Consider the following 23,393-nt stretch of genomic DNA (forward strand, 5'->3'; position numbering starts at 1 on the left):
CGACCTGATTTATTGATCACTTCATTGAAATGGTAGCTTTAAAAGACCAAGGAAAGGAGCAAAATGATAAGGATAGTATGAAGTAGCAGCAACAGTAAAAAAAATCTTGTTCTATGTTTGTACCGCCCACATCGTTGAAGGCTTCCAATTTCCATTTATGTCTATCCATTAAAAAAATCTATACTTCCAGTCATGAAACAGTCTGCCCCCTCAGCCCTGTAGACACGGGTGTTCACAAGAGTAAAGACTTTCAGTCATCCACCAAATTATTAACATGGCGTTGATCCATGGAAAATAGAACAAGGGGATGCTATGAAGAGCTTCTTCCTTCCCAGAGGCAGCGAATGTGAACAAGGTTACATAATGACCTGAAGGGAGAGCAGGCACAGGCCCATGTCACTAACGTTTTCGGTGGTGACAGGCTTTACATTTCTCATTTGTTTGCTAGTGACAGCTTAGTACTTGATTAACAGGTGCCAAGCCACGCTATTAATTCACGTAGATCATAGTTACCATTCAAAGGAAATGCCAACATGCAGCAGAGGTAACAGGAGCTTTTCCCGGATGGCAGTTCTCTCAATTGAGACTCTTTCTCCATGGAAAAAGCTGTGATTACAGACAAACACCTGTCAGATACATCTTTCCACTTTCTTATAGCCTTTGTGTTGTAATGGTTGTTGCAACACGCTCATTGAAAAATCAGAGGTGTATGGTAAAAGGTTTCTTTGTGGTGCATGAATTTGCACAATGTTTGTTCATAGACCATATCTGTTCGCTTGCTGTCAACGCGCTAGTCATGGCATTGTTCGGAGAAAACAGAGGTTTCAATCAGCCACTACCTGAAGCCGTACAAGGAGTCTGCCAAAATGGATGTTTGTCGGCGGCGGACCTAAAATGGGGGTATGATGGTGATATCAGCGGCCATGTCTGTGAAAACACCATTACCTCCATGTCATGCCTCAATCACTCCCCATTGTGCAGTGACTCTCCCCCCACCCTCTTCCCCTCACCTCCAGTGCTGATCTTCCATACATGTCCTAGCAGTCTATCACAGCCGGCGTAGGGAGACGCACAGAGCCGTAATGGATGGCCCTAGAGCGAAAACAGCCCCAATGGCATATCAATTACCCATCAGCGCCCTCCTGGCTGGATGCCAATGCGCACCACACCCCGGCCAAGTCAATGAGATAAGGTGCAAATGCAGATATAATGGTGCTTTTTGCCATGTACAAATTACACAGTGTCAAGTCTGCTGCTCACCTGTCGGATCTGTCAGCCGGTGAATGAGAGATTCTCAAAAGTATGTGTGCGTGTGTGTGTGTGTGTGTGCACGCAAGACTGTGTGCATGTCACGAGGCAATCAGGTGATTTCCCAGACTCATTTGCCCAGTGGAAGCCCAGCTGCTTGCCTGTTTATCTGTCCGCCCTTTTGATTGCTGACCACACATCTTATGTCACCTCTCCACAAATCCTGCAGGTTAATTTGTCCCTCACTCGCAGCGCCGCCGCTGCTACTGGGCAGTACAATCTGGGAGGAGAAATAAGTCTGCGCACAGGCACGCGAACAAGCACTATCACACATTCTCTCTCTCTCTCACACACACACACACACACACACACACACACACACACACACAGATGAGGTGATTCAGATGGTTGGCATTACCGCAGCTGTGTGGCCCCTAATGGCCTGCTGAAGTGATTGATAAAAGGCAAACAGTTGCTCCGCAGGGGCACAGATGGAGCTACACCTCCCACTGAAGCTGGCACTCAAGCTTCAGAGGAAAATACAGAGGGGGTCTGACTGAGCACTATGGCATTATTGCTACCGAAATTAGCCTTGATCATCATGATAAAGCAGGAATGTAAAATCTCACAATCAAAATCTCATCAGGAAGAGACAGGTTGCTTTGATTACTTATCACTTTTGTGTGTTTTGATTGTTCGGCAGTGGGAGTAGAAACGTCATCTCATGAGCAGGAACTGATTGTCTCGGAGGGCGGAAAAAAAAAAAAGGCGAAACAGAACTCAATTCCTAGAATTAAAAGTAAATAGAGAATTGTTGTCATGGCAGACAAAGCCTGAAATATATTGAGGAATGATTTTACTTGACAAACTGTGATTCTAAAAGTCAAACAGCAGGAGCGGAGCTGCGGCTCTGTGCACTGTTGTGGCGATCAGAGCCCCGAGCAACTGCTATTGTACATCGCTGTAAAACCGCCACAGTAGATGGGAACATCCACACCATGTCCACACAAAGCAGACACTGTTCCACTCTGCTATTCTCTCACCTCCACTCGCCTGCATTTTTAGCATTTTTATCCTCACTGCCTTTACACTTGACTTGTTGTGCTGAATTGAGGGACCAATTAGGAGCACCAGAATGCTCACATCACTGATCAGAGCACTGCGAGGACTTTATCAGGTGCGTGTCTCGTTTGCGTGAGGCACAGCCGCCGTTCCAATTGGTGCTTTTCTGGAGATTAGTGTTGTCTGCTTCTGTTTCTCTGCAACTGCTGGAAAATGTTAGCTTGTGTTATTAGAAACACCGAATGGCCTCATGATTTATGTCCAGTGGAACAGCATGACAGTGTGATAGGTAACCACATGTTAAGATAGATGACTTTTAAGCTGAATGACGCCAAACAGCACCAGCTCACAGCATAGCGAATTTAACAGCATTAAAATCAGAGAATAGCAGTAATTTCATTTATAGCTTTTCTTTGCGAGCTGTGTTCTTCACAGTTTCTTTTCCCCAGTATATATTTACAGATTGTTTTTGTGACAGTATCACACAATGACCACAATAACACTCTTTACTGTCACAAGAGGAAGAGGCAATCTTTTTTTTTTTTAACAGAAGTTTGCAGCCTTGACAAAATTGCTCCTCCTCAGTCTAAAGTGACATCCACACTCAAATGTCTTGCCACATTTCAGAACAAATCAAAGATCAAGTATATTATCTTTTTTTCTTTTCTCCAGTGATCCCACAAAAAAATGTGTCCTTTTATCCAAGAATTCCTCCCAAATAAGGAGATTTTAGAGTTGCGTGGAAATACTGCTTTGCTTTGTGCACTCTGCGACCAAGACCTCTGTCCTTTAGCTGATCTCAACCACTGATCATCTGTTTCCACTTTGCACAGTAAAGTCAGTACAATCTCTTGTCTTGACCTTTAAAGACAATCCCCTCAACAGCCACATGCCGAGATCTTGTTGCTTTCTACTGTACACAGCTTGATAAGACAGACTAATTGGTCTGTCTGCAATGCTAAGCATGTTCTCTGACTATTATCTTTTATTCTGTTTCTGTCTCCATGCAGCACCACCAAAGTTTTTAAGAACCCCCAATGATCAAACAGGGGTGCAAGGAGGGGTGGCATCCTTCATCTGCCAAGCTACAGGAGATCCACGGCCGAAGATTGTGTGGAACAAGAAGGGGAAGAAAGTCAGCAACCAGAGATTTGAGGTATTAGGTCTATTGTTCTGATGTAAAATGCTCGACAAAATTGGAATGCTTCAGCACTGCTTTGGCTCTGCCTGCACATAATCCATTGCGCCAAGCCCCGCTCGCTTACTTTTCGCCCTAACTTGCCACCACGCATTAGCAGGCTCTAATAATCATGCTGGCCAGGCTCTTAACCATGCTTGAGTTTTAACGAGCAAGTATAGAAAAGATCTGGGGACAGATTTGTAATTAAATAAAAGACGAGAAAAAAAAGCAATTGGCTAGAAGAAAAAACAACTTGTGGTGTGACCCAGATACCTACATTAGCATCATGCCACATTTGCCAGCTTTATGTAATGTGAAAGGGGAAGTAAGCGCTTTCACTTCGAAATATCCTTTTGCTTTGTGGCATCTTTATCTAAATGCATGTCCTCCCTTCCTTATTTTGGCTGAGGCTTTGATTTTTGGTCAGCTTTAATCTGCACTTGGGCTCAATACCCATGAGAAATAACACATCATCGCAGAACACTGATAAGATTTCTATTAATTTCTGTGTCAGTCCTTGGGACTATCATGGTGTCACTCCCCCCCCCCCTCCTCTGCTCTAGATGCCATATTTGCTTGCTTCTGCACAGCAGTAATGGCTTAACAGAGCTTGGAGACCTCTTCCCGCCTTTTCTTTGCGTGTAATAACCACAGAAATCTAATCTTATCAGAGTTCATCGCGTTTGCATCGCACGTTGTGCTGAATGCTAACATACCAGTTCTCATTCCCTGGTTGCCTTGCAGGGTTTGCTGGCTGCCGCCATTCTGGGCCCATTCAATCACGCACTGCCGCTTCATCTTCCAACAAAAACCCATTGCCGTTTAGAAGTCTCACAACTTCCTTTCTAATTTGCTCTCTCGGCGTTGACTAAGAAAGGAGGCTGTATTTTTTTTTTCACCATCACCGGCTGTCAGCTTGAATGCAAACACCGCTATACTGCTTGGCCAATGAAATGTTGAAGTGTATTATGAACTAACACGTGAACAGATTTATTGTTAACTTTCAAAATGTTTGTAGGCCTCTGTGTGTTTGTGTGTGTGTGTGCGCGAGCATGTTTGTGTGTGTGTGTGTGTGTGTGTGTGTGTGTGTGTGTGCGTGTGCGTGTGTGTGTAGCCGAGGTCTCAGGCCTATCTTTTATTGAAATCTACCTCTATGCTTAAAAGAGATTGAGTTATGACACAGGGCTTTCTAAAATCAGTGAGTATACAACATGTAGCATGCAAAAAAAATAGCTGAATAAGCTACAACAAACACCTGTTTGTGAGCATTTTATGTGTCTTTCGTCCAATACAGTCGGTCCTGTCTTTTGTACCACTATCTCACCTCATGGTACAACTGTCCTTAACCGTTTATCAAGCCACTTTTAACTGTTTGTGCTTGTTTCTGTCCCATTGACACAATCCAGTGTGATGCATTTTGCAAGGGATAGAATGTTAACTTTAAGAGTGGGACACGTTCAGATTTCAATTTTACTCTACAACCCCAGTATCCGAGCAAAAATTTTCTGACCACGGTAACCTTCCCCATTCTTAAAGTTAGTCAGCCGCATTGATTATTTTACTAATAAACGCACAGTAAGTTAAACTATCCATCAGATCTAGCTCATGTACTAGAAGACAGCACGTCTGAACACACAGCAAATGCACATACCTAGAATAAAAAAGCTAAAGAAAAGTTGAAAAAGTTAAAAAAGTACTCTCAGCTGCTACATATTTTCTAGAAACATTCTAATACTGCACAGATCTTGAACTTACTTTTTGTACATGTACAGTACATAACCACAATACTCACAAGTCACAGTCACAAGAGTTCAATGTAAGGTAGGCAGCAGCTTTCGTTTCTGTCATAGGAAGCACATTGTGTCAGTCACCATCAGTGTTGTTAGCCAAATGTCCTTGGCACTGTTGTTTTGTTCTGTTTTGTATTTTTTTTTTGTCTGCAGAAGGTCCCTCACCCATTGTGAACCAAAAAAATCTCCTTTAACATTATCCTGTCTCTCGCACCTGCAGGTGATTGAGTTCGACGACGGCTCTGGTTCAGTGCTAAGAATTCAGCCATTGCGCACGCCCCGAGATGAAGCCATATATGAGTGCGTCGCCTCCAACAGTGTTGGAGAGACGAGCGCTACAACCAGACTCACTGTTTTACGTGGTAGGTCCTTCTCAGCAACCCCAAAAGAAAACCAAAACACACACACACACACACCACTAACAAGCCCTCTTTGTCCCAGCTAACCCAGGTAAGCTTGCATTGACTTGTTTTATGTCTGTCCTGTCCTCTTTTTTTGTTTCTCACTGTTGCGCCGCACAGTCAGACCCAGTTAGAGACTCTGGTTACACTCACGTTGTGTATTCTAACTTGATAAGATTTAGTCCATTAGCCATTTAGCCAAGGAAGTTTCCGTTTCTAAGTGACTTAAGTCATTTGCATACAGATTCCTGACACAATAATTAAGATGCCAGTTAAATTATGCAAATAGCCATCCATTCCTAGCCTGCGGTGGTTTAATGGAAAAGCTCAGCAATAATTTTCAAATCAGTCATTTTTCATCTCCGCACTTCAGCTTTGATATTCGTTTGACCGTGTAGAAAATAAAGCAGTGGATTCTCTCTGTGATTAACAAGCATGTATTGTTTATGGTCGCGTTCGAGTCGCAGGTTGCTTCCATGCCAGTGTCTGTCAGGAGCCACTGTTAATAGCCAGCGCTCCTCTGCACAAACATGTATAACAACCCAGGTGGGAAAGGTCAGCCACTTTGTTTACGTCCAGTGAGCTGCGAGAAGAAAAAGTCAGATGACAAATATCAAATTGTTTGACAGTGCCTCTTGTATAATAAGCACTGAGCAAAATTTTATCTTGATTACACAAAACATTCCATTCAAAGGCAAATATGTGGTGGCCCTGAGCTCAAAGGGGTGCGTAATATCTCTCTAAAACATGACTTGCTTGGCTGTGAATGGAGAAAATGGCTTTAGAAAAAAAAACCTTGGGCTGCCTGAATGAGGTGTGCTCCATTATGTGCCACAATTACACAACATGGCAAATGAGTTCCCATTGAGTGGGGTGCTTCCATCCTATAGAAAAAAAGCTGGCTCTGCGAGTCTCTGAAGGTCCCCCCCCCAGCCCCCCTCCCCCCGCTTCTTATCTCACCAATGAGCCAACAAAAGGCCCTTTGCACTGTCTCCAAAGGCCGATTGAAAGAGAAAGGTGGCACGTTCACATGCAGCTCTCTCTTGTTTACTCTGAACACACAGTATGTGTGTGCGCTCTCACGTGCACCTGCACATTTCCTGTCCGCTCCTGCTCTTTCTCTATCTCTGTTTTTCCCCTTCACACACACACTCGCGCATGCACGCACACACACGCCAATAGATAGCTGAGGGATGGGTATAGACGCTGCTCTTCCCAGCTCCGCGGCCTAGCATTAGCATGTTTATTACCATTTCCATTTTGCTGTTCTGCTCGCTCTCCTTTCCCATCAATGTATTGAAGGTGAGGAGAGGCCTATCACGGGCCAAAAAAACAGAAAAACAGGGAAAAGCTTTTTCTTTCTCGGCTCCGGTGCAAATAAAAAGGTGTGCTCTCTGTCCTCACGTTGCCTCCTTTAGATACATATAAACCCAAAATATTGGCATTGTGAATGCTTTAGGTAATAGTCTGAAATATTTTCATATTGATGTGTGTTCATTTCACCATTCACTATGACACAACAGGGATTCGACCAACACCCAGTTCAAGCATTTGCTAGACGTCTGGTGCCTGGTGGGTCTTACCGAGGAAATATATTACCATGCACACTGTTAGCAATGCCTTTAAAAAGCAAATAAGCAACAAAAGAACTGAATAATTGTTATGAGCTGTGATATCAGCCGTAGCTTGGCAGACAAAGGAAAGGAAGCAAGATGAAAATCAAACATAAACAAAAGGAAAATGATGCCACAGTGCTGGCCACAAACACAAGATATCAAGGATTACTTGAATAAGATAAGCTGAAGCTTCTCATTTAATTTGAGTCTTTTCTTCAACACTTCAAGCTGTAGACATCTCTAATATAGCCGAACCAATTTCTCTCTTGTTCAAACACCCACCGTAACAATGACTTGGACTCTCAGGAAGCTCGGAGTAAGCTGGGACACTGCATTGTGAGGGCAGCGTACTGTATGAGGTGATACAAGGTTACCTCAAGGATGTATTATATATTATTTAGGAGACCAAAAAGCTTCCTCCTTCCAAAACGACTTTGTACAGTACAATAAATACCGCACTGCTGGTTTACTACTCATCATTCCACATGACAAACTGCAGTTTCAAAAAGCCAACTGCACATTTCTTAAGTCCCGTCTGTCACCATCACCAGCAAATATGATTCCTCGCCTCCCTTTAAGTGAAGAAATACTAAAGTTGCATGCGACTGAGTGTTGCAGGATTGGAGAGATAAATAAATAAGCAAAAACAGATAAGTGATACTACACCAGGCCTAATACATATAAAGTGACTGTTCGTTTAGTTCATTTGGGCTCCAATGGTCTGTGGAAACGACTGCAAAGCATCTGTTGTGGGAAGCTCGCCACAGGGGGTGATGCCTAATTCCATGAAGGAAAAGCACATTGTTGTAATTGCCATGCTATGAGGAGAGGGGATTCGAGGTGACAAATCCAAAGTACCAGGGGATATTAGTATTCGGATGGGCCTCTAACTTGATGGGAAGCGCCATTAGTAATGAACTTCCAGGCTCACGGAAGCGATTTGCATGAAAGGCGAACCCTGAAACGTAATGATGTTCCCAGTCAAATCTGCCAGGCCACGGCACGAGGTACAGGTTTCTTTAGTGTCCCCTTTTTTTTTTTGCACACTCTGTTTTGATTAACTATGAGATGACCCAACTCATTTGCAAATCGTGTCTTTGAATTAAGGTCATCTTGATTCGCTTTGTAATTGAGAATGACAGGTAGGGATGGAGAAATGAAGGAACAGCACATTTTGGGTGTCATGGCTGCAATATGATTTCAGTGAAGTGGTGTTTGATCTCATTTGTGAATGTGCCTCTGCAAAGTTGGTCCAGTTTGATAGCATTTGTGTGTGTGTGTGTGACCATAAGTCAACAGAAGAAACACCAGAAAATGCAGCCAAAACACCTCACATGTTTCTCCACTCTCTGCTAGCAGTACTTCCAGCAGAATGATGTGTGGATTTGAGTGCTGCAGTTCATGATTCAGGCATGATTAAGGATTTATATTGCATCCTCATACTCCCATTATGCTGTCAAAAGCCATTTCCTGTGCCCCACACACACACACACACGAGTGCAAACTTATGCAGCTGTGCACAACTTGACAGTGGGAGCGGAAAATGGGAAGCCGCTCTCCTGTGACGGAAAAACAGAATGCATCATTTCCATTTGTATGGAATGGTGCAGTGGCACAGTCAAAGCCGTGTAGCCGAGACGGATCTTTCCACATACAATGAAAAGGCTGCTACATGATCAGTGATTATTCATAGACAATGCATGCACTGCGCTCTTTGTCACTGTTGGGAGAAAAATGCTCTGCACACTTACTGCAAGACACCAAATGCTTCCTAATTTATATTCCAAGCCTAGTTAACTTATATCCATAAGATATTGGTCAACCTAAACTGTGTGGACCCGTCTGCCCAGCACAAACCCGCAGAAAACTGTGAGCAGTGACTGATAAGAATAATTTAAAAGGTACCTTAATGCTTATTCCTAACCATCGTTTTTCATCCGTGTGCTCTTGCACCATTCTCTCAATGCGTAATGCCTTCTTTCTAAGTACAGGGTGAGAGATGAACAAAAGCTGGTCTGCATGCTCAAATTGCTTAGCAAGAAAAATGCTGTGTCAGCTGTCTTGGACTGTCGGAGCAGGGATGCAGTGGGGATGAAGCAAGTGACCATTGTAAAATTACTGTGCTTGTGATCAGTGGCTTGAAAAAAGGAGAGTCGGGGGCCAGCAGCTACCATACTATTCTCTGGTCTGCTGGCAGGAGCTCTATAGATGGCAAGACCTGGGCCGCCACATGGAACGCTCAATTTTGTTTGAAAAATACATTTTTCCTCCAAAAATGGTGCTGTGGAAACATGCTGACTCACTCTGAGAGTTTAACTCTTTTGGTGAATGTAAAACAACGATATTCTCAACTTCTTTAAACAGATTTTTTAGGTCTGAGGGAACCGTATAACCCCAGTGCTTGTCCTTGCCACCATGAACCCGCATTTCGGTCGTGTTTCAGCATATTTTCCATGTGAACAAGCAGTCACTCCTTGCTATTTGCATGACATTTTTCTCAGAAACTGTTTTTCTCCCTAAGCATTCTGGGATACTGTAAGTGGGGAACCAACCTTACAGACTATCAATTATCTTCATGTCCATTAGACGTTTCATAAAATAGCCATAGGCAGAGTTACTGCTTGGGATTCGGCCAATCCTGACTTGATGCTACTCTTACAATTCCCGACTTCACTCTCTCGTACGTCACAAAAATAGAGCACATGATGACAAGTTATTCATTATTGTAATTAAAAAGATGGACTGTCCTCACAGAAACTGATCTCGTCTTAAAAAAAAATCAGCCCCCCGCTCCCCCTTACATCTTGCTACATGGTTAATCGTGGGAGCCAATCAGTATCTGGATAGTATGCAGGATGATTTAAGACAAAAAACCGCTGCCAACAAGATGGATGTTAGACTTTATAGTCTGTGTGGCGCGTGAGAAAACATCTGCTGGAGCCACAGAGGCGCTTGGACTTCACTCCGAACATGATAGATAACTCTGCACATGTTGTGGCTCTGTATTTGTTTTCATGAAAGTAAACACAGCCTCCTGAATTAATAATTATTGATTCAGACAAATGAGGCCTCGCTGGCCCTAAGATGTCACTGTTCTCCACAGTGGCCTCGCAGTACTGGCAGTGCAATTAGGTGAATGCAAATTGTTTAGCACCTCTTATGGAGGCACTCTTGAACAGTAAGTAACAAAATACAGGAAGGAGAGGTGAAAATGTTTCTTTGCAAATCAGAATCTTTGATCTGATGAAATATCAGTAAGTGTACACATCCAAAAGAATTACTTAGTCATCTGCTGCTAAATTCAATGTGCTGTCAGTCTGTACTTGCACATTTGATGTAGAGTTCATACATCCAACACCAATTCCCACAATTCCAAGGGAACAACCACCCTATTGGAACAGGGAAGCCAAACCAAAATACTTTATCTTCTGCAGATTGTAACAGTCATATTTCTACATTTAAAATGAACTTACCCTACATAATTAGTATATTCTTATTTTCTTCCTGCATGTGATCTTTCAACTTCAACACGTTTGTTAGAGTAAAATATTGTAAAATAAGAACATCCAAAAGCAGCACAAGTCTGACATTAAGGTGGTGGCAGAGACACAGCTCACATCTCCTGCACACATCTACATATGAGCGATTAATATGAATTTGACAAACATAATACTGCATGTATGATGATATACATTTATTGAGATTTGTAGCCTACTACTCATTTGAAGTGTAACATCTGGACATAGTGAGGCAAATAAAGAAAAAGTTTGCCTGCAAGCATGTCTTGTTAAGGTTTGGATGATGCCCTATATGCAACATTAATGTCCTTTGCTAGTCACATCCCTGTTTAAATGATGAACTGCGCTACTTTTATACTCATGCTACAATTTTGTGGCCTGTGATAGAAAACTTTTAACCTTTTAACACCCAGCCCTGTATAAACAAATAACATGCAATCTCTTCCCCAGTCCACCTTTTGTATAAGATGCAAAGGTGAGTGAGAAATGCATCAACTGTGATGAAGTGCAGTGTACTGTGGTGCATAGAGTCAAGAGTGTTAAAGTGCAGGGAACAGCATCTATACAATATCACCATAATCAAGCGCAGACATAACAGAGCATGGCTTTTCGACCTTCAGTTAGCATGCTAACATTCTGTTGACTTCTGCACAGATTTGTGCACATGACATGATGTTCTATATGGCAGAGCAGAACACATTATTATCACGGAATATTCCACTGGCTGGACTGGATGCAGCACGAGGTCATAAAATGAGCAGTGTATAAGTCTGAGCCAGGTAGTCGAGGGGTGCTAATGTTAGTAGCTTTGATCCTAGCTGCACTCAAAAGTCATTTTCTACTAGATTAATTGGGTACTGCAGGGTCATCCTTAATGCATCTAATGATCTTGAGAAAGTTTTCAAGCTGTGTAAGGCTGCTCACTAATTACAACCAAACAACTTTGCGCTGAGAAAAAGTGATGTGGCAAGAATTGATTTTTGGGTGTAATTAGTTGTCTATACGTTAATACATTCGGTACCGCTAATATGAGCATAGTGACTAATTAGAAGTCCTACAGCTGCACAGAAAGGGGACAAAACCTTGCATATTCTCATGGCAAGTTACATCAGCTGTAAACCCAGCTGTCAAATCTCAAGACATGTGGCCTTAGTATAGTCATTTCCATAATAAAATAACGCCGCCGACTGCCTGCTGCGACACCCACCGTCTCCCAGAGTCACTTTCGGGGAGAATGCCTGTCTGCTAAATTTGAATAGCCTGATATAACCCCCGTTTTCCATTAGGGCTCTTTGAGAGGCAAGAGGTCCTCTCTGCAGGATGTTAGCAAGCATGAATAATCTCTATACTCCCCTCTCCTGTAGCAAGCTTTTAGCCGTATCAATAATTGAAATGGCTGGTGCTAGGTTTTCCCTTTCTCAGGAGGAAGTGAACTTGCATGAAGTCGGCTTCCTCAGACATTTATACCGCACGTCTCCCAGAGTACTTGTCTGAGTCTGATGATACCATGTTCAAATGGTCGTGACCCATAAAGTTATCAGGCACTGTCATGCACAAAATCCTAAAAGTGATTAAAGTTCAGAGGATTTTGTGGAAACATTCTGACAGCTGATTGGATGCTTCCCTGCTATTAAAGTGGTACACACCTCCACACACACACACGCAAACAGTCCTGCAGGGTCGTTTTTTTCCTTTACACAGCTTTCTTAGCACACACAGACTTCTGTAAACGCACAGATGATTCGCCACGTGACAATCCAACACCGGTCTGATCAAACTGACCCCCCTGCTTATGAATGTATAGTACATGAAGGTTAATGAAGCAACTCAGCGTCGCACAGTTTTGCCTTCTGTCTTTTTTTCCTGCCCGGTCGGAAGACTCACCTGGTCGCTGACACTCTCCTGAGCCCGTGCTGGCTCCAGCTCCTGGCCTCGATCAGCCTCCCCTGAAAAAACAAAATGAATGACTCAACCCAAGTAGCTTAATTTTATTTTATGATGAACGCTGACATGCAAACGTATACTTTATTGAACTTTTAAAACATCAAGCCTCGTATAGTCATCCCAAGTGGGTGGTGAGAGGGTAAATATACAATGAATAAGCCTGAAACATAAAAACAGAACAGATGTCTGGCAGTATATGCTTCAAAGTGACAGGAGTGTCTGCGAGAATGGAGGCGTCTCTCAGGAAAAGGTAGCGTGTGGTTGTTTATTCCCTGCCACGTCCCCTTTATTTGTGAATGCTTAATGCACTCAAGAGAATCAAATGAGGGTTGATGGACTGTTAAGAAAAAGATTTCAAAAAAAGAAATTAAAAAAAGAAGAAGAGGCTTCCGAAGGTGGAGCTGAGAGAGAATAAGCAACATCCATTTTAGCTTTGTGTTTGGCAAATAGCTCAAAGCACTGTCAAATAGTCGTCTTCCTCCTCCTTTGAATATTACTAATAATAACAGAAAAAATGCTGATGGCAGATAAGATGACAAGAGCAGAATTTTTTTGTATTTTTTTTTTTTTTTGCCTTCCCCATCTCCAAATAAATGGGGCACTGTTTTCTGAAGTAAATGGAATCATTGCTCAAGGTAACAACCAGCAAATGGAATATGCAAAGTGAAATCCTGAAGAGGGTGGGAGAGGGACAGAAGGCAAAGGAGGCGGGAGACAGACAAAGACAGATCGAGGGAGGGTCTTTAACATCGGCGTCTTTTGAAGTCTCGGATGAGCCGCGACTCGATCGAAGCAGATGAGGTCGGCGGCGAAGGCGAACGCAAAAGACAATCGGAGCGCGGAAGAAAGACGTGATTGTAAGTAGAGGAGGTCTTGAAATCTCCCTTCCTCCCCACCTTCCCCCTAGGTGATCTTTACTCAGAACAGTACATCTGGCTGAGCTGACGTGTAGTCTGTAAAGCAAGGGGGGGGCATCTGAGCGTAAATGGAGCTTTGTGCCTGGCTTCCTGCCTGCCTTGCTGCTTGCCCAGCCAGGCCTGTAGAGAAAGGCCCCCTCTCCGCCCTTCCTGCTTCATCTCTCCTTTTCATCTCCCTCTTTACCCATCCATTTTAGCACTACCCCTAAGGGGCAACCGACACTAACACTGACTCTCTGCTTTCATTCTCTTCCTCCCACTCCCTTCGCTTATGTTGTAAATGGAGGAATATCACAGCTAATCCGTCATGTTTATGAATGACATGGGGCCTAGGGAGAGTAGGGGCGCTTTGCCAGAAGTGGCGTACATCTCTGTTGCATGCCCTCTGCTTGGCTGATCCAATCTGCCCCAGCAGCGATGGCCATAAAAATTGTCTATGGGGGAAGGCAGGCTCAAAGGAACATTAGGCGGGGTCATTTCAAAGCATAACTCCAGCCGTTTCTGACCTGGATCCCATTTCCCCGCCACTTTCTATCAAATTCTACCCAAATTCCAACCAATATCCAACAGCTGCTTCTCTACGGAGCTCCACACACATCTATACGGCCTTCCAAGTCAGTCCAAAGGGACTAATAGAGCCATCACTGAATCCCATCAACAATATAGCTGTTCCCATTGCAGGTGTGCACGCGGTGTACTAAGAGTCAAAAAAAGAAAATGTCATGCTAGTTTCTGAAATGCTGCAGCATCATACCAGCATGTCGACGTAGAGTTTTACTATTAGTTCTCCAATGTCATTCAGAATGAGGAACGGCTCGAATTGTTCATGTGTGAAGGTTTTTCTGGGGTTGGGGGGGGCCGATGATTAATAGATTGACTCTACAATGGTTTCCTCATAATCTCAGGCATTAGGCGAGGGTTTTTAATGACAAATAAGCAGCATTCAATTAATTATACAATCTCAAAGGGGATTTATGGAAGAAACAATCAGTGCAGGGCAAAGGAGGAGAGGATGCTATTTTTCACAGAGACAGAGTGCCATGAACCTCGGGTTACAGGCGCTTTCTACGCCTTCACCTTCCTCCTCCTATATTTCGTTCCGATGTTCATCAACAGAGTTTTAAGGAATGCACTGGATAGCATTTCACAATCCATTCCTATTTTGTCCCTTCAGGCAACTTGGCTAAAATAAATTCTTAGTGGAGACGAGATGGTCCCTTGTTGTCTGCCCTCGGGTTTTAGAAGTTTTCTCAAAGAGACTGTATTTGCTCAGCAAATTACTGAACTACCTTTTAGAGGAACCAAGCTAGTGAGACTTAATGCCACTTTGTACTAGAGTGGGCCGGTTCCTCTTGAAACTCTATTACAGTAAATTAGAATTAATGCCACAGTTGGCTCAAACGCCAACTGTGGCAAATTCACAGTAATATTCATTAGCGTGCTCTATACCTGTAGAATCAACTAATACACTAAACATGCTTTCATCAGCCCAGCTGCACTCTTACTGCTGATTTCTGCTGCACTGAATTACCCAATTTTTCACTGAACAAAATACAGTACACTGGGGAACATTTGCAAAAAAAAAAAAAAATATGTCGCTGATGTTCTACTTTTCTGAAAGTGTGGGTAGACCATTTAGTTTTCATTTGAACATAACAGAGACTACTGTACACGACAACTGTTTTCACCTAAAATCACCCACCCTCATATCTATGAGATGGTTTATAAATGACGGACTTCTCCCATGTGAAAACATGGCCTTGGCACGAACAGCAGACACATGCCTCTCTCTAAGTTACCCACTCCATCGACATTATTGTGAAGATTGAAAAATACATTTGTATCCTCAGGGGCGAGGAATGGATCATGGGCTTTCATAATAAATGTGAACTCTCCAGCACTCTGATAGATGCAACAGGATTCGTTCTGACCTGCAAGTCCTGCATGGACGCATTTGTAAACCTAAACTGGAAAGTAGTCACGCTGTGTCACTTAACATTTCCTCATAGTAGTTAATCTATTCGGAACATAAAGAACTGTGGCCCCAGGCATATAATTGGGACGTGCACTCACATATGAGCTCCTCTTGAGTCTTTTCCAGTCTGGGCAATAATAAAAACCACATCAGTCCAGATACATGCCATGTTGGAAAACAATTTGAAGGTTGACTCAGAGTTCACTAGCCTGTGAACCCTTAAAAAAAAACAACACAAGAAGGACTTTCAGACTACCGTGTACCTTATTAGACAGAAGTGCTGAGCATTTTGTTTTCCATTATTGGATTAGTTAAGCAATATCTACCTTGTGCAGGTGCCAGGAGGCTTATTTGGGAAATCTGCCTCAAAGGAAGCTCTAGGGGAAAACCTAATCTTATTTAAACTGGACAACATATGTGCCAAACAGCACTGGGATGTATCAATGAGATAAATACAGGCTTTAGAATCTCTGAGGGCATTTCGGGAAAAATTAGACATCTCAATTCTTCATTTCTTCCTTTTGCTCAGCAGCGATGCACGTGTGCTTTTATACCCTGGATGCTTGTCTGACTTGTTCCCCATTAAACTGTTACTTTACATCCTTAATGATAAGGGTCATCGCTTGCATCTTAACTACTCTAAGGATTCTACCCAAGGCAGTGCTGAAATAGCCACATGCTGATAGTAATGTCCAAGCATGTGTACAGCAGTAATTATCAAAAAGTGTTGCATCTAATCCAGGTCTACGTCGACGGACTGTGTATATAGAATCTAGAAATAATATAGCCGTAAATTACACAAATATCATCAAATGTTTGTGTGTTTACAGTGCAAATAAGAACATGTAAGAGATAGAAGACAGACAAGATATTAAACGGTCCTATTCCCATGGTCAAAAACTCATGTGCGGACAAGTTTGACCTCTGCAAAAGTTTATGGGCAGAATGATGGATGCAGTGTTGAGTAAAGCAACTCTGTCTGAGTCCAAGTTCGAGATAGTTTAACCAAGCTGCAGGTAGCTGATAAAGCAAGGGGTGGGGTGGCGGGGGGGGCTAAGATTTAGGCCCCGTCAATCATTAGGTGGAAGATTGTAAAAAATACACCTTTTTACCACATTGTAAAAAGTGCTCCTTACTGGAGCAAGGAAATCAGCAACGACGTGGGTGAAAGTGGTGAAACATTAGAGAGAGGGAAAAAGAAAAATAGAACAGATGCCGTCATAGAATTGGCACAAAATGGAATTGCTGTCTGCCTTTGTTAATCAAGAGCTCTTACGTTTGGTTGAGTAATTTTGTTTGTGTGAAAACAAAAGCATAATTAACAGTTCCCTCTCCCATGCCAAAGGAAAAAAAAAATAATTGAATACGTCAGTTGAACAGGAGCCGAACAGAACATTTTGTTGAAGAGGATTCAGGTCGTCTGTGAACGGATGTATTAACTAGGCTTGCAACAAATTTTTAGAGAACTGTAAACAAATTATAATGGACAATGTTTCAGTGTTAATGCGTTCCAAATCAACAACCTCATTTTCCAAAAATAAAAAAAGTTAATGCCACAAAGACCAGATGTCTGCACGAAGAGACTCTTGGTTAAATATTTATCTGTGTTTGTGTCGAGATTTGATTTGATTTTCTGACGTTACTGCACTCCAACAAGCATTTCATCATTCATCTTAAACTGTGCACATGCAATTCTTTTCCTTATTAATTACCTTTTGGTAGTTCAGAAAACACCATATCCTAATTCAATCTACCTAATGCATTAGCAAGCCATGAAACGGTTCCAAACAGCGTCCTTGTGAACAGCAAGAGTGCTGTATGATTAACATGATTAGCAGCCTAACCCTGCTGAATTATCCCATCTTCTTTCTCACTTCTTTTGGATTTTTGAGTGTGGAAAGACCTTTAATCAGTGTCCCTCAACTTCAAATTATATGCTATGGTGTGGTGGGGAAAAAAAAAAATGACTTTGGCGCAGGCTGCTGAGAAAAATAAGCAGTGCTGTCACACTCCACGGGTAATGTTTTGTGGCTCGTCTTTTTGTGCTGGCTGAAGTCTTATCTTGGAAGGGGTGGGGAGAATCAGATTGATTCATAAACCGGGCAAGAATAATCTTTAGGGCAGAGGAAAAAGGAGCGTAAAATGTAAGAGTGTCATACTTGAAGACATCTGCCCCAAATTCCCACACTTCCATAATCCAGCATCTTTGGCAAGGAGGGATTCCTAAACAACAATATGTCTTGACAAATGCTTTTCTCCACCACGCCGCCACAGCAAGTGACCTGTGACAGCCTCTTTGAGGAGATTGTATCCACTCAAATATGTCCAACAAATATATCTTATTATGGCCTGCGGGGATTTTCCCTGAAGAATAACCTCAGCCGTGGGGTGAAAAGTCTTGTTCCGCTTGGGAAGAAAAGGGTCGGACTGAATCCAATCCCTGTGCAGCAACCACAGAATTTAAGCCAGAATGTGACCGGAAGGGTTATGTTTTTATGGCTTCACTTGGAAAGTCCAGTGCAACCAAGGCTTATTTTCTTCTCAAATTCCTTTGTATTTATTGGGTAATTTTGGAGCCAAATGTGATTTCGGTGACATAAAACAGCATCCACATCTCACGTAATTTGACTTAATCAGATTTGCACTCAATTTTCTGCAGATTTTATTGCTTTTGTCTTAGTACACAATAAGGATTGTCACTCATTTTACAATATTGCATTGCATGTCAGTGTCATAGCACACCAGGTAAATATCAATCATCATTACAAATTAAATATCAGACATACCACCAGCTATAAACCCACAAGCTTAAAGGACCAGTGTGTGGGATTTAGGAGCATACAGCACCTCTTCTAAAGAGAACCTACTGAAAACACAAAAACTTGCTCTCTGGAGCCAGTGTGGAAGAGGATCTGCTCCTTCTGTAGGTAAAACGGGCTCATTCTACCAATATATCCCCTTAAATCCTACTCACTGGACCTCTCAATACGTGCAATATTAGTAGACTATAAATATCTGGCAACACCAACTCACTGTGTAATTGCTTTGACCAAATCCTGTGCTCTGTGTTCAGTCCAACATGCACCGAATAAAGACTGGCAACACTGTATGCAGTGAAAGGTATACTGTAGGTGTGACACAGGACAGAGGAACATGCTTTTAATTTGGTTTTGGAGCCACAGTGACCCACAGCTGTCAACATCTGACAAGATATCCAACTCAACCAGAAATCCTTGCTCTAGTTTAACTGTGGTTCCACTATCCTTCTAATGAATTCCACTCCATAAATATCACTGCATTAGTCCTGCAAGACCTTGTAAACATTACCTCAGACATCACACGCACACACACACACACACACATACGAGTGCCTTGGTGTTGCACAAACTGAGCAAACATGTAAACAGTAACAGATCACGTTTGAATGCTACCTTTATCTGTTGAGACTCAATTAGGCTTATTTAATTAGAGCCCAAACAAGGAGGATATTACTTGAGTTTGTCACTCAAGCCATTACACCACAGCAGGTGAGAAGTTTGCTTTGAAGAGAGGGTGTGCGTGCATGTGTGTGTGTGCATTTGGAGCAACTGCAGTATGACGCCAAATGATGCTGAATTTATGCTGCACTTGAGCAACATTTCAGAAACTGAAACGGCCGCTGTTGTCATACAAGGCAAATGTGACTTCACTCGCGCTCGTATTTTGTAGGAGTGATCAATAGATATAATCTGCTAATGGGTTGAGTTTATGTCCAGTGGCCTTATGTCTTCAGCAAAAATCTGCTCACTGAGGTACTTTTTGAGCCAATGTCCTTTTTATACTCCTCCCATACTTGGCACCGCACACACTCATATGGCCTGATAGCCTGGCAGTGGCTAATGTGTGCAAATTGTCATTGGGAGTCTTTTTATATCAAGCACCAGTGCTCAGCACTTCTGTAGAAGGTGACTTCAGCATTTCTCTCCCGTCCATCTCATTTAGTGTGTAGATCCATTGTTGAATATACAGTATGGGTCTGTAAAGACCCATAAAGTCTGTCAGAAACTGCCCTTGTCTTCGACTGTCCTTGAGATTGCAGTTCTCAGCTCGATAGATTGAGGAAGTGGGGGAAATCTCTAAAACCTCCTATTTTGGGTTAATGTCAACTTTCAGTTTTGACACACACACACACATATATATATATATATAAACTGTGCAGGGTAGCTTGGTACTGTTTGTTCAAGTCATACAGCACATACTGTATACTAACCCCAACACATACATTCAGAAACAAATGCACAACAGGCAAACTTTTCCAATTTCCACTCTTAACAGGATGCAGCTCAGAGTTCCTGAAGTGGTAATGAGGTAGTTCCTTGCGGATAATTTATGTAACCACAAGTCGAAAAACCAACCTCCGGAGTCATGACTGGGAAAAACTGCTCGCCGCTTGGCCCCTGGTTGATTAATTATTTCATTCTTTACTTTCAGCACGTTGCCAATAACCCAACGTCTGCAAAAAACGTACGGCAAACATTTCGTGGCTCAAATTAAACAGTGATTAATCTGATTTCATTTTGGTCTCTTGGCCTTGTAAGGAAAACGCTGCAGCAGCTCTGTTGACATGAGTTGTTAATCACAGCACACGCGAGCAAATGTGTTCAATTTCCCTCCCTTTATTTATTATCACAAAGGCAATTCTTGTTGTAAAGTAAATGAGGGTATAGCTTAGAGTTGCACGGAGCTTGAGAACGTCAAAGTATTCATTCATTAGTCTTTTTCTCTTTTTGTTGTTGCATCTTGATCTCGCGCTCTATGCCAGAAAAGTTTTTAAGATGCCTCCCGGTTGATGTCATGACTTTGTGGCCATTCTAGATGAGCGCACAAGGCAGCTGTAAAATGCATTTCTGGGCGAAGCGAGAATGCATTCAAAAGGCCAGAAACCTTTGTAACAGATCATTAATTTTAAATCTACTGCCTTAAGTCATATTAGCTGCCTGCACTGGAGTTAGAGGCTGCCATCGTGTAACATGTGCACTCTATAGGTGAGGGAAGATGGGTTTGGTGAAAGGGCCCTTTGTACATTTGATGCAGCCTCATTTATCCATGTTTTTCACATTTCCAGTGAATCATACTGTCGTTAATCAGCAGTCTGAGCATAAATACTATCTTTATACCGTTTTTGAAAATCTTGTTGACCTACGCTACCCATTTATAATTTAAAATGAATGTTGTCCCATGCCATCTTTCCTCCTTCGAGCTGAATAACCTGGGGCACCACATACTGCAGCACGAGAACAATCCTGGCTTCTGAAAGGACAGCTAAATTATGATCTCTTGAGCACTTTGTTTTAGAATACATTGCAATTTCACAGGAATTGCTTTTTAGTTCGCATGGATTGTCATATCCAATTACTATATTCAACACGCATCCATGCGCCTAGGCTTGCTTCTGGCTATTGTGTTTGATCAGGTATACTTTTGACTCACTGTAGAATCGACTAATTGTCTGTTCGACCTTGAACAGGCTGAAGGGAGCTTGGACAGGAGCTACCTTGTACAATTAATTCCTTTCCTCCACCTCCCTGTCTCTCTCCATTTGAATGAGCACCTTTGAAAGTGCAGTTTCTCACATTAAACTATTCCTTCATTCCTTGATGATTGTTAACACGGTGCTTTTAGAAAAGATAAGTTGATACAAGCAAACGTTTTTTTCCTTGTTACGTTTGCTCTTATTCATGCGGGGTTTTCATGCACTGTGTTCCCTCTGGAGAACACACTTTGTCACTAAATCTTAAATAGAATTTATATTGTAAGTGATGTATCTGAGCACTCTTTAAATATGTCTTGATCGTAAATGCAAAAAAATACAGGAAATGTCCCACGTGAATGATCACAGTGCACAATTTAGTGCGTGTTAGCACCTTTTTAATAAACCTAACTTTTCACTTTTTTTTACTGTCGATGTTGTTATAAACGACAAAGCTGATTTTCATTTGGCGCAGGAGGTGCGTTTTTGCCTCCCGCCAGTTAAAAACAACAATGCATTTGGTCTTTGCGAACTGAAACGATGTACACGTTTATTTGCATATAGAGCGGGGAAGTGGGATCCGATCACAAGTGGTCACTCGAGACGCATGTGGAGACACATTCTTGTGTCAGGTGCGAAGTGATGTACTTAGAGAGCTCACTTGCGATCAGATCGCCAAAGACACATTAATGGCAGGTGTAAACAGGGCCTGTGAAACTGAGGCGAACTAAGTGGTTACGGTTTTAATGAGCAGCACATCAATTTTGCGCAAACAAGTACCCCAGTGCCAGACACCTACGAGCTTTTAACAAGAGTGAAGCCTGAGCATCTCTCATTACCTTAATGGATGCTGAAATGGATAACGATAACATATCTTGCACATCATGTCAAGGACTTACAGTGATGAACCAAATAAGGACGCATGGGCCAAGATGTCCTGCATAACTAACAGTGTGCAAATGCCAAGTAAATGACCAGGTGTTGAAAGCACGCATTATATAGGATTGGAAGCCATTTAACCAGTGTGAAAGACTAAAGAGAATGCTGCTGTGTGATTGGTTGTTTATAAAACACGCAGCAAACAATATCCTTCCATCACTGTCAAAACACATGTCAGTTCAGGCAGGGACACGGAGTTGCGTCGGAAAGTTTTGCAGTTCAGTCTGAAGTCACTCATTTGTAATACAGTCTCTTTCTGAGAAGATTTATCCATCGAGGTGGTTTCTCATGCCAGATACCCAAAAGCATTGTTGGAAGGCGGCCATGATTGTTGTTTGGCTGTGTGCAGGCTATGGCATCTCAATGCTGTTTCCAGACTGATGTCTCCTCATGAAAATTTAATGAAGAAAGTGTTTCCAAAAAGGTGCCGTTTACGAGAGCAACGGAAGACACTAATTAGCCGTATCACAGCAGGGAAAGGAAAACTTAAGGTGCACATAAACCTCATTGGCATTCAGAATGAGCAGGTTTTGTTTTGCAGATTAACACTTAGCTAACGTCGCGGAGAGGCAGACGTTTTGCATATGGAGATCTCATGGTGTGTAAGGAATATTCCACTCTGCGCCCTCTCAAAGAACATCACTCGCTGCAAGCCAAAAATACTTCCCGTTCAGAGCGGCGAGCTTCAGACAAAGCTGCTCTAGGCTTTGATTTTCTTTGTTTTGCTAAAAGAGCATGTTTAGAGCACGGAGCAATGCGAATTATCTTTTCTCACATCTCAAACAGCAGCAAGATGTAGCCCGCCCTTGTTTAGTCGGTAAGCTGAGACACAGGCAGGAACAAGACAGCTTATACAACACAGCCACCTGCCATCATCAAAGAACTTCAAAGCTCCACGTTGCTTGAATACATGGTTAGCCAGCGTTGCTATGGTTTCTTTTTTTTCTGTCTTTAAAAGAACAGAATTACATTTTGGGCAGTCATCTTAGCACAGAGACTGGAAACAGGGAGAAACACCGAGCCGGGCTCTGTCCAAGGGCAACAAAACCCACCGACCAGCATCACTTAACCTCCCTGATTATCACCTCACATCTCATTTGTGTAAAACTCTAAGAAGTATTCCCCATCATAACCTCTCTAGAAACCACAAATTGATCTTTTTCATTTAGTTTCTTTTACAGATTAAACAAAGAAGGCATAAAATGTTAATAATTCAACGAGTTTAAGAGGTGCTGTTTGGCTGATTTGACTACGTGGAGACAGAGCCAGGCTCCTAGTCCTGATGCTAAGCTAG

At 42.5% G+C, this 23,393-nt stretch overlaps 1 protein-coding gene across 25 annotated transcripts in view; it reads left to right on the forward strand.

Annotated features, from left to right (window-relative positions):
* The window catches only part of ptprda (protein tyrosine phosphatase receptor type Da), a 348,556-nt gene that overhangs the window by 273,241 nt on the left and 51,922 nt on the right, over positions 1–23,393 (forward strand). For 15 of the 25 annotated variants that reach the window (XM_076724733.1, XM_076724744.1, XM_076724748.1 and 12 more), the window contains exons 11-12: positions 3,321–3,466; positions 5,501–5,642. In XM_076724733.1, coding sequence (XP_076580848.1) covers positions 3,321–3,466; positions 5,501–5,642 — 288 coding nt within the window. Of the gene's footprint in view, positions 1–3,320; positions 3,470–5,500; positions 5,643–23,393 lie in introns of all 25 variants that reach the window. The other 10 variants (XM_076724731.1, XM_076724735.1, XM_076724734.1 and 7 more) reach the window with 1 other exon arrangement.

Source organism: Chaetodon auriga, chromosome 24 (assembly GCF_051107435.1).
Source record: "Chaetodon auriga isolate fChaAug3 chromosome 24, fChaAug3.hap1, whole genome shotgun sequence".
Lineage (NCBI taxonomy): Eukaryota > Metazoa > Chordata > Actinopteri > Chaetodontiformes > Chaetodontidae > Chaetodon > Chaetodon auriga.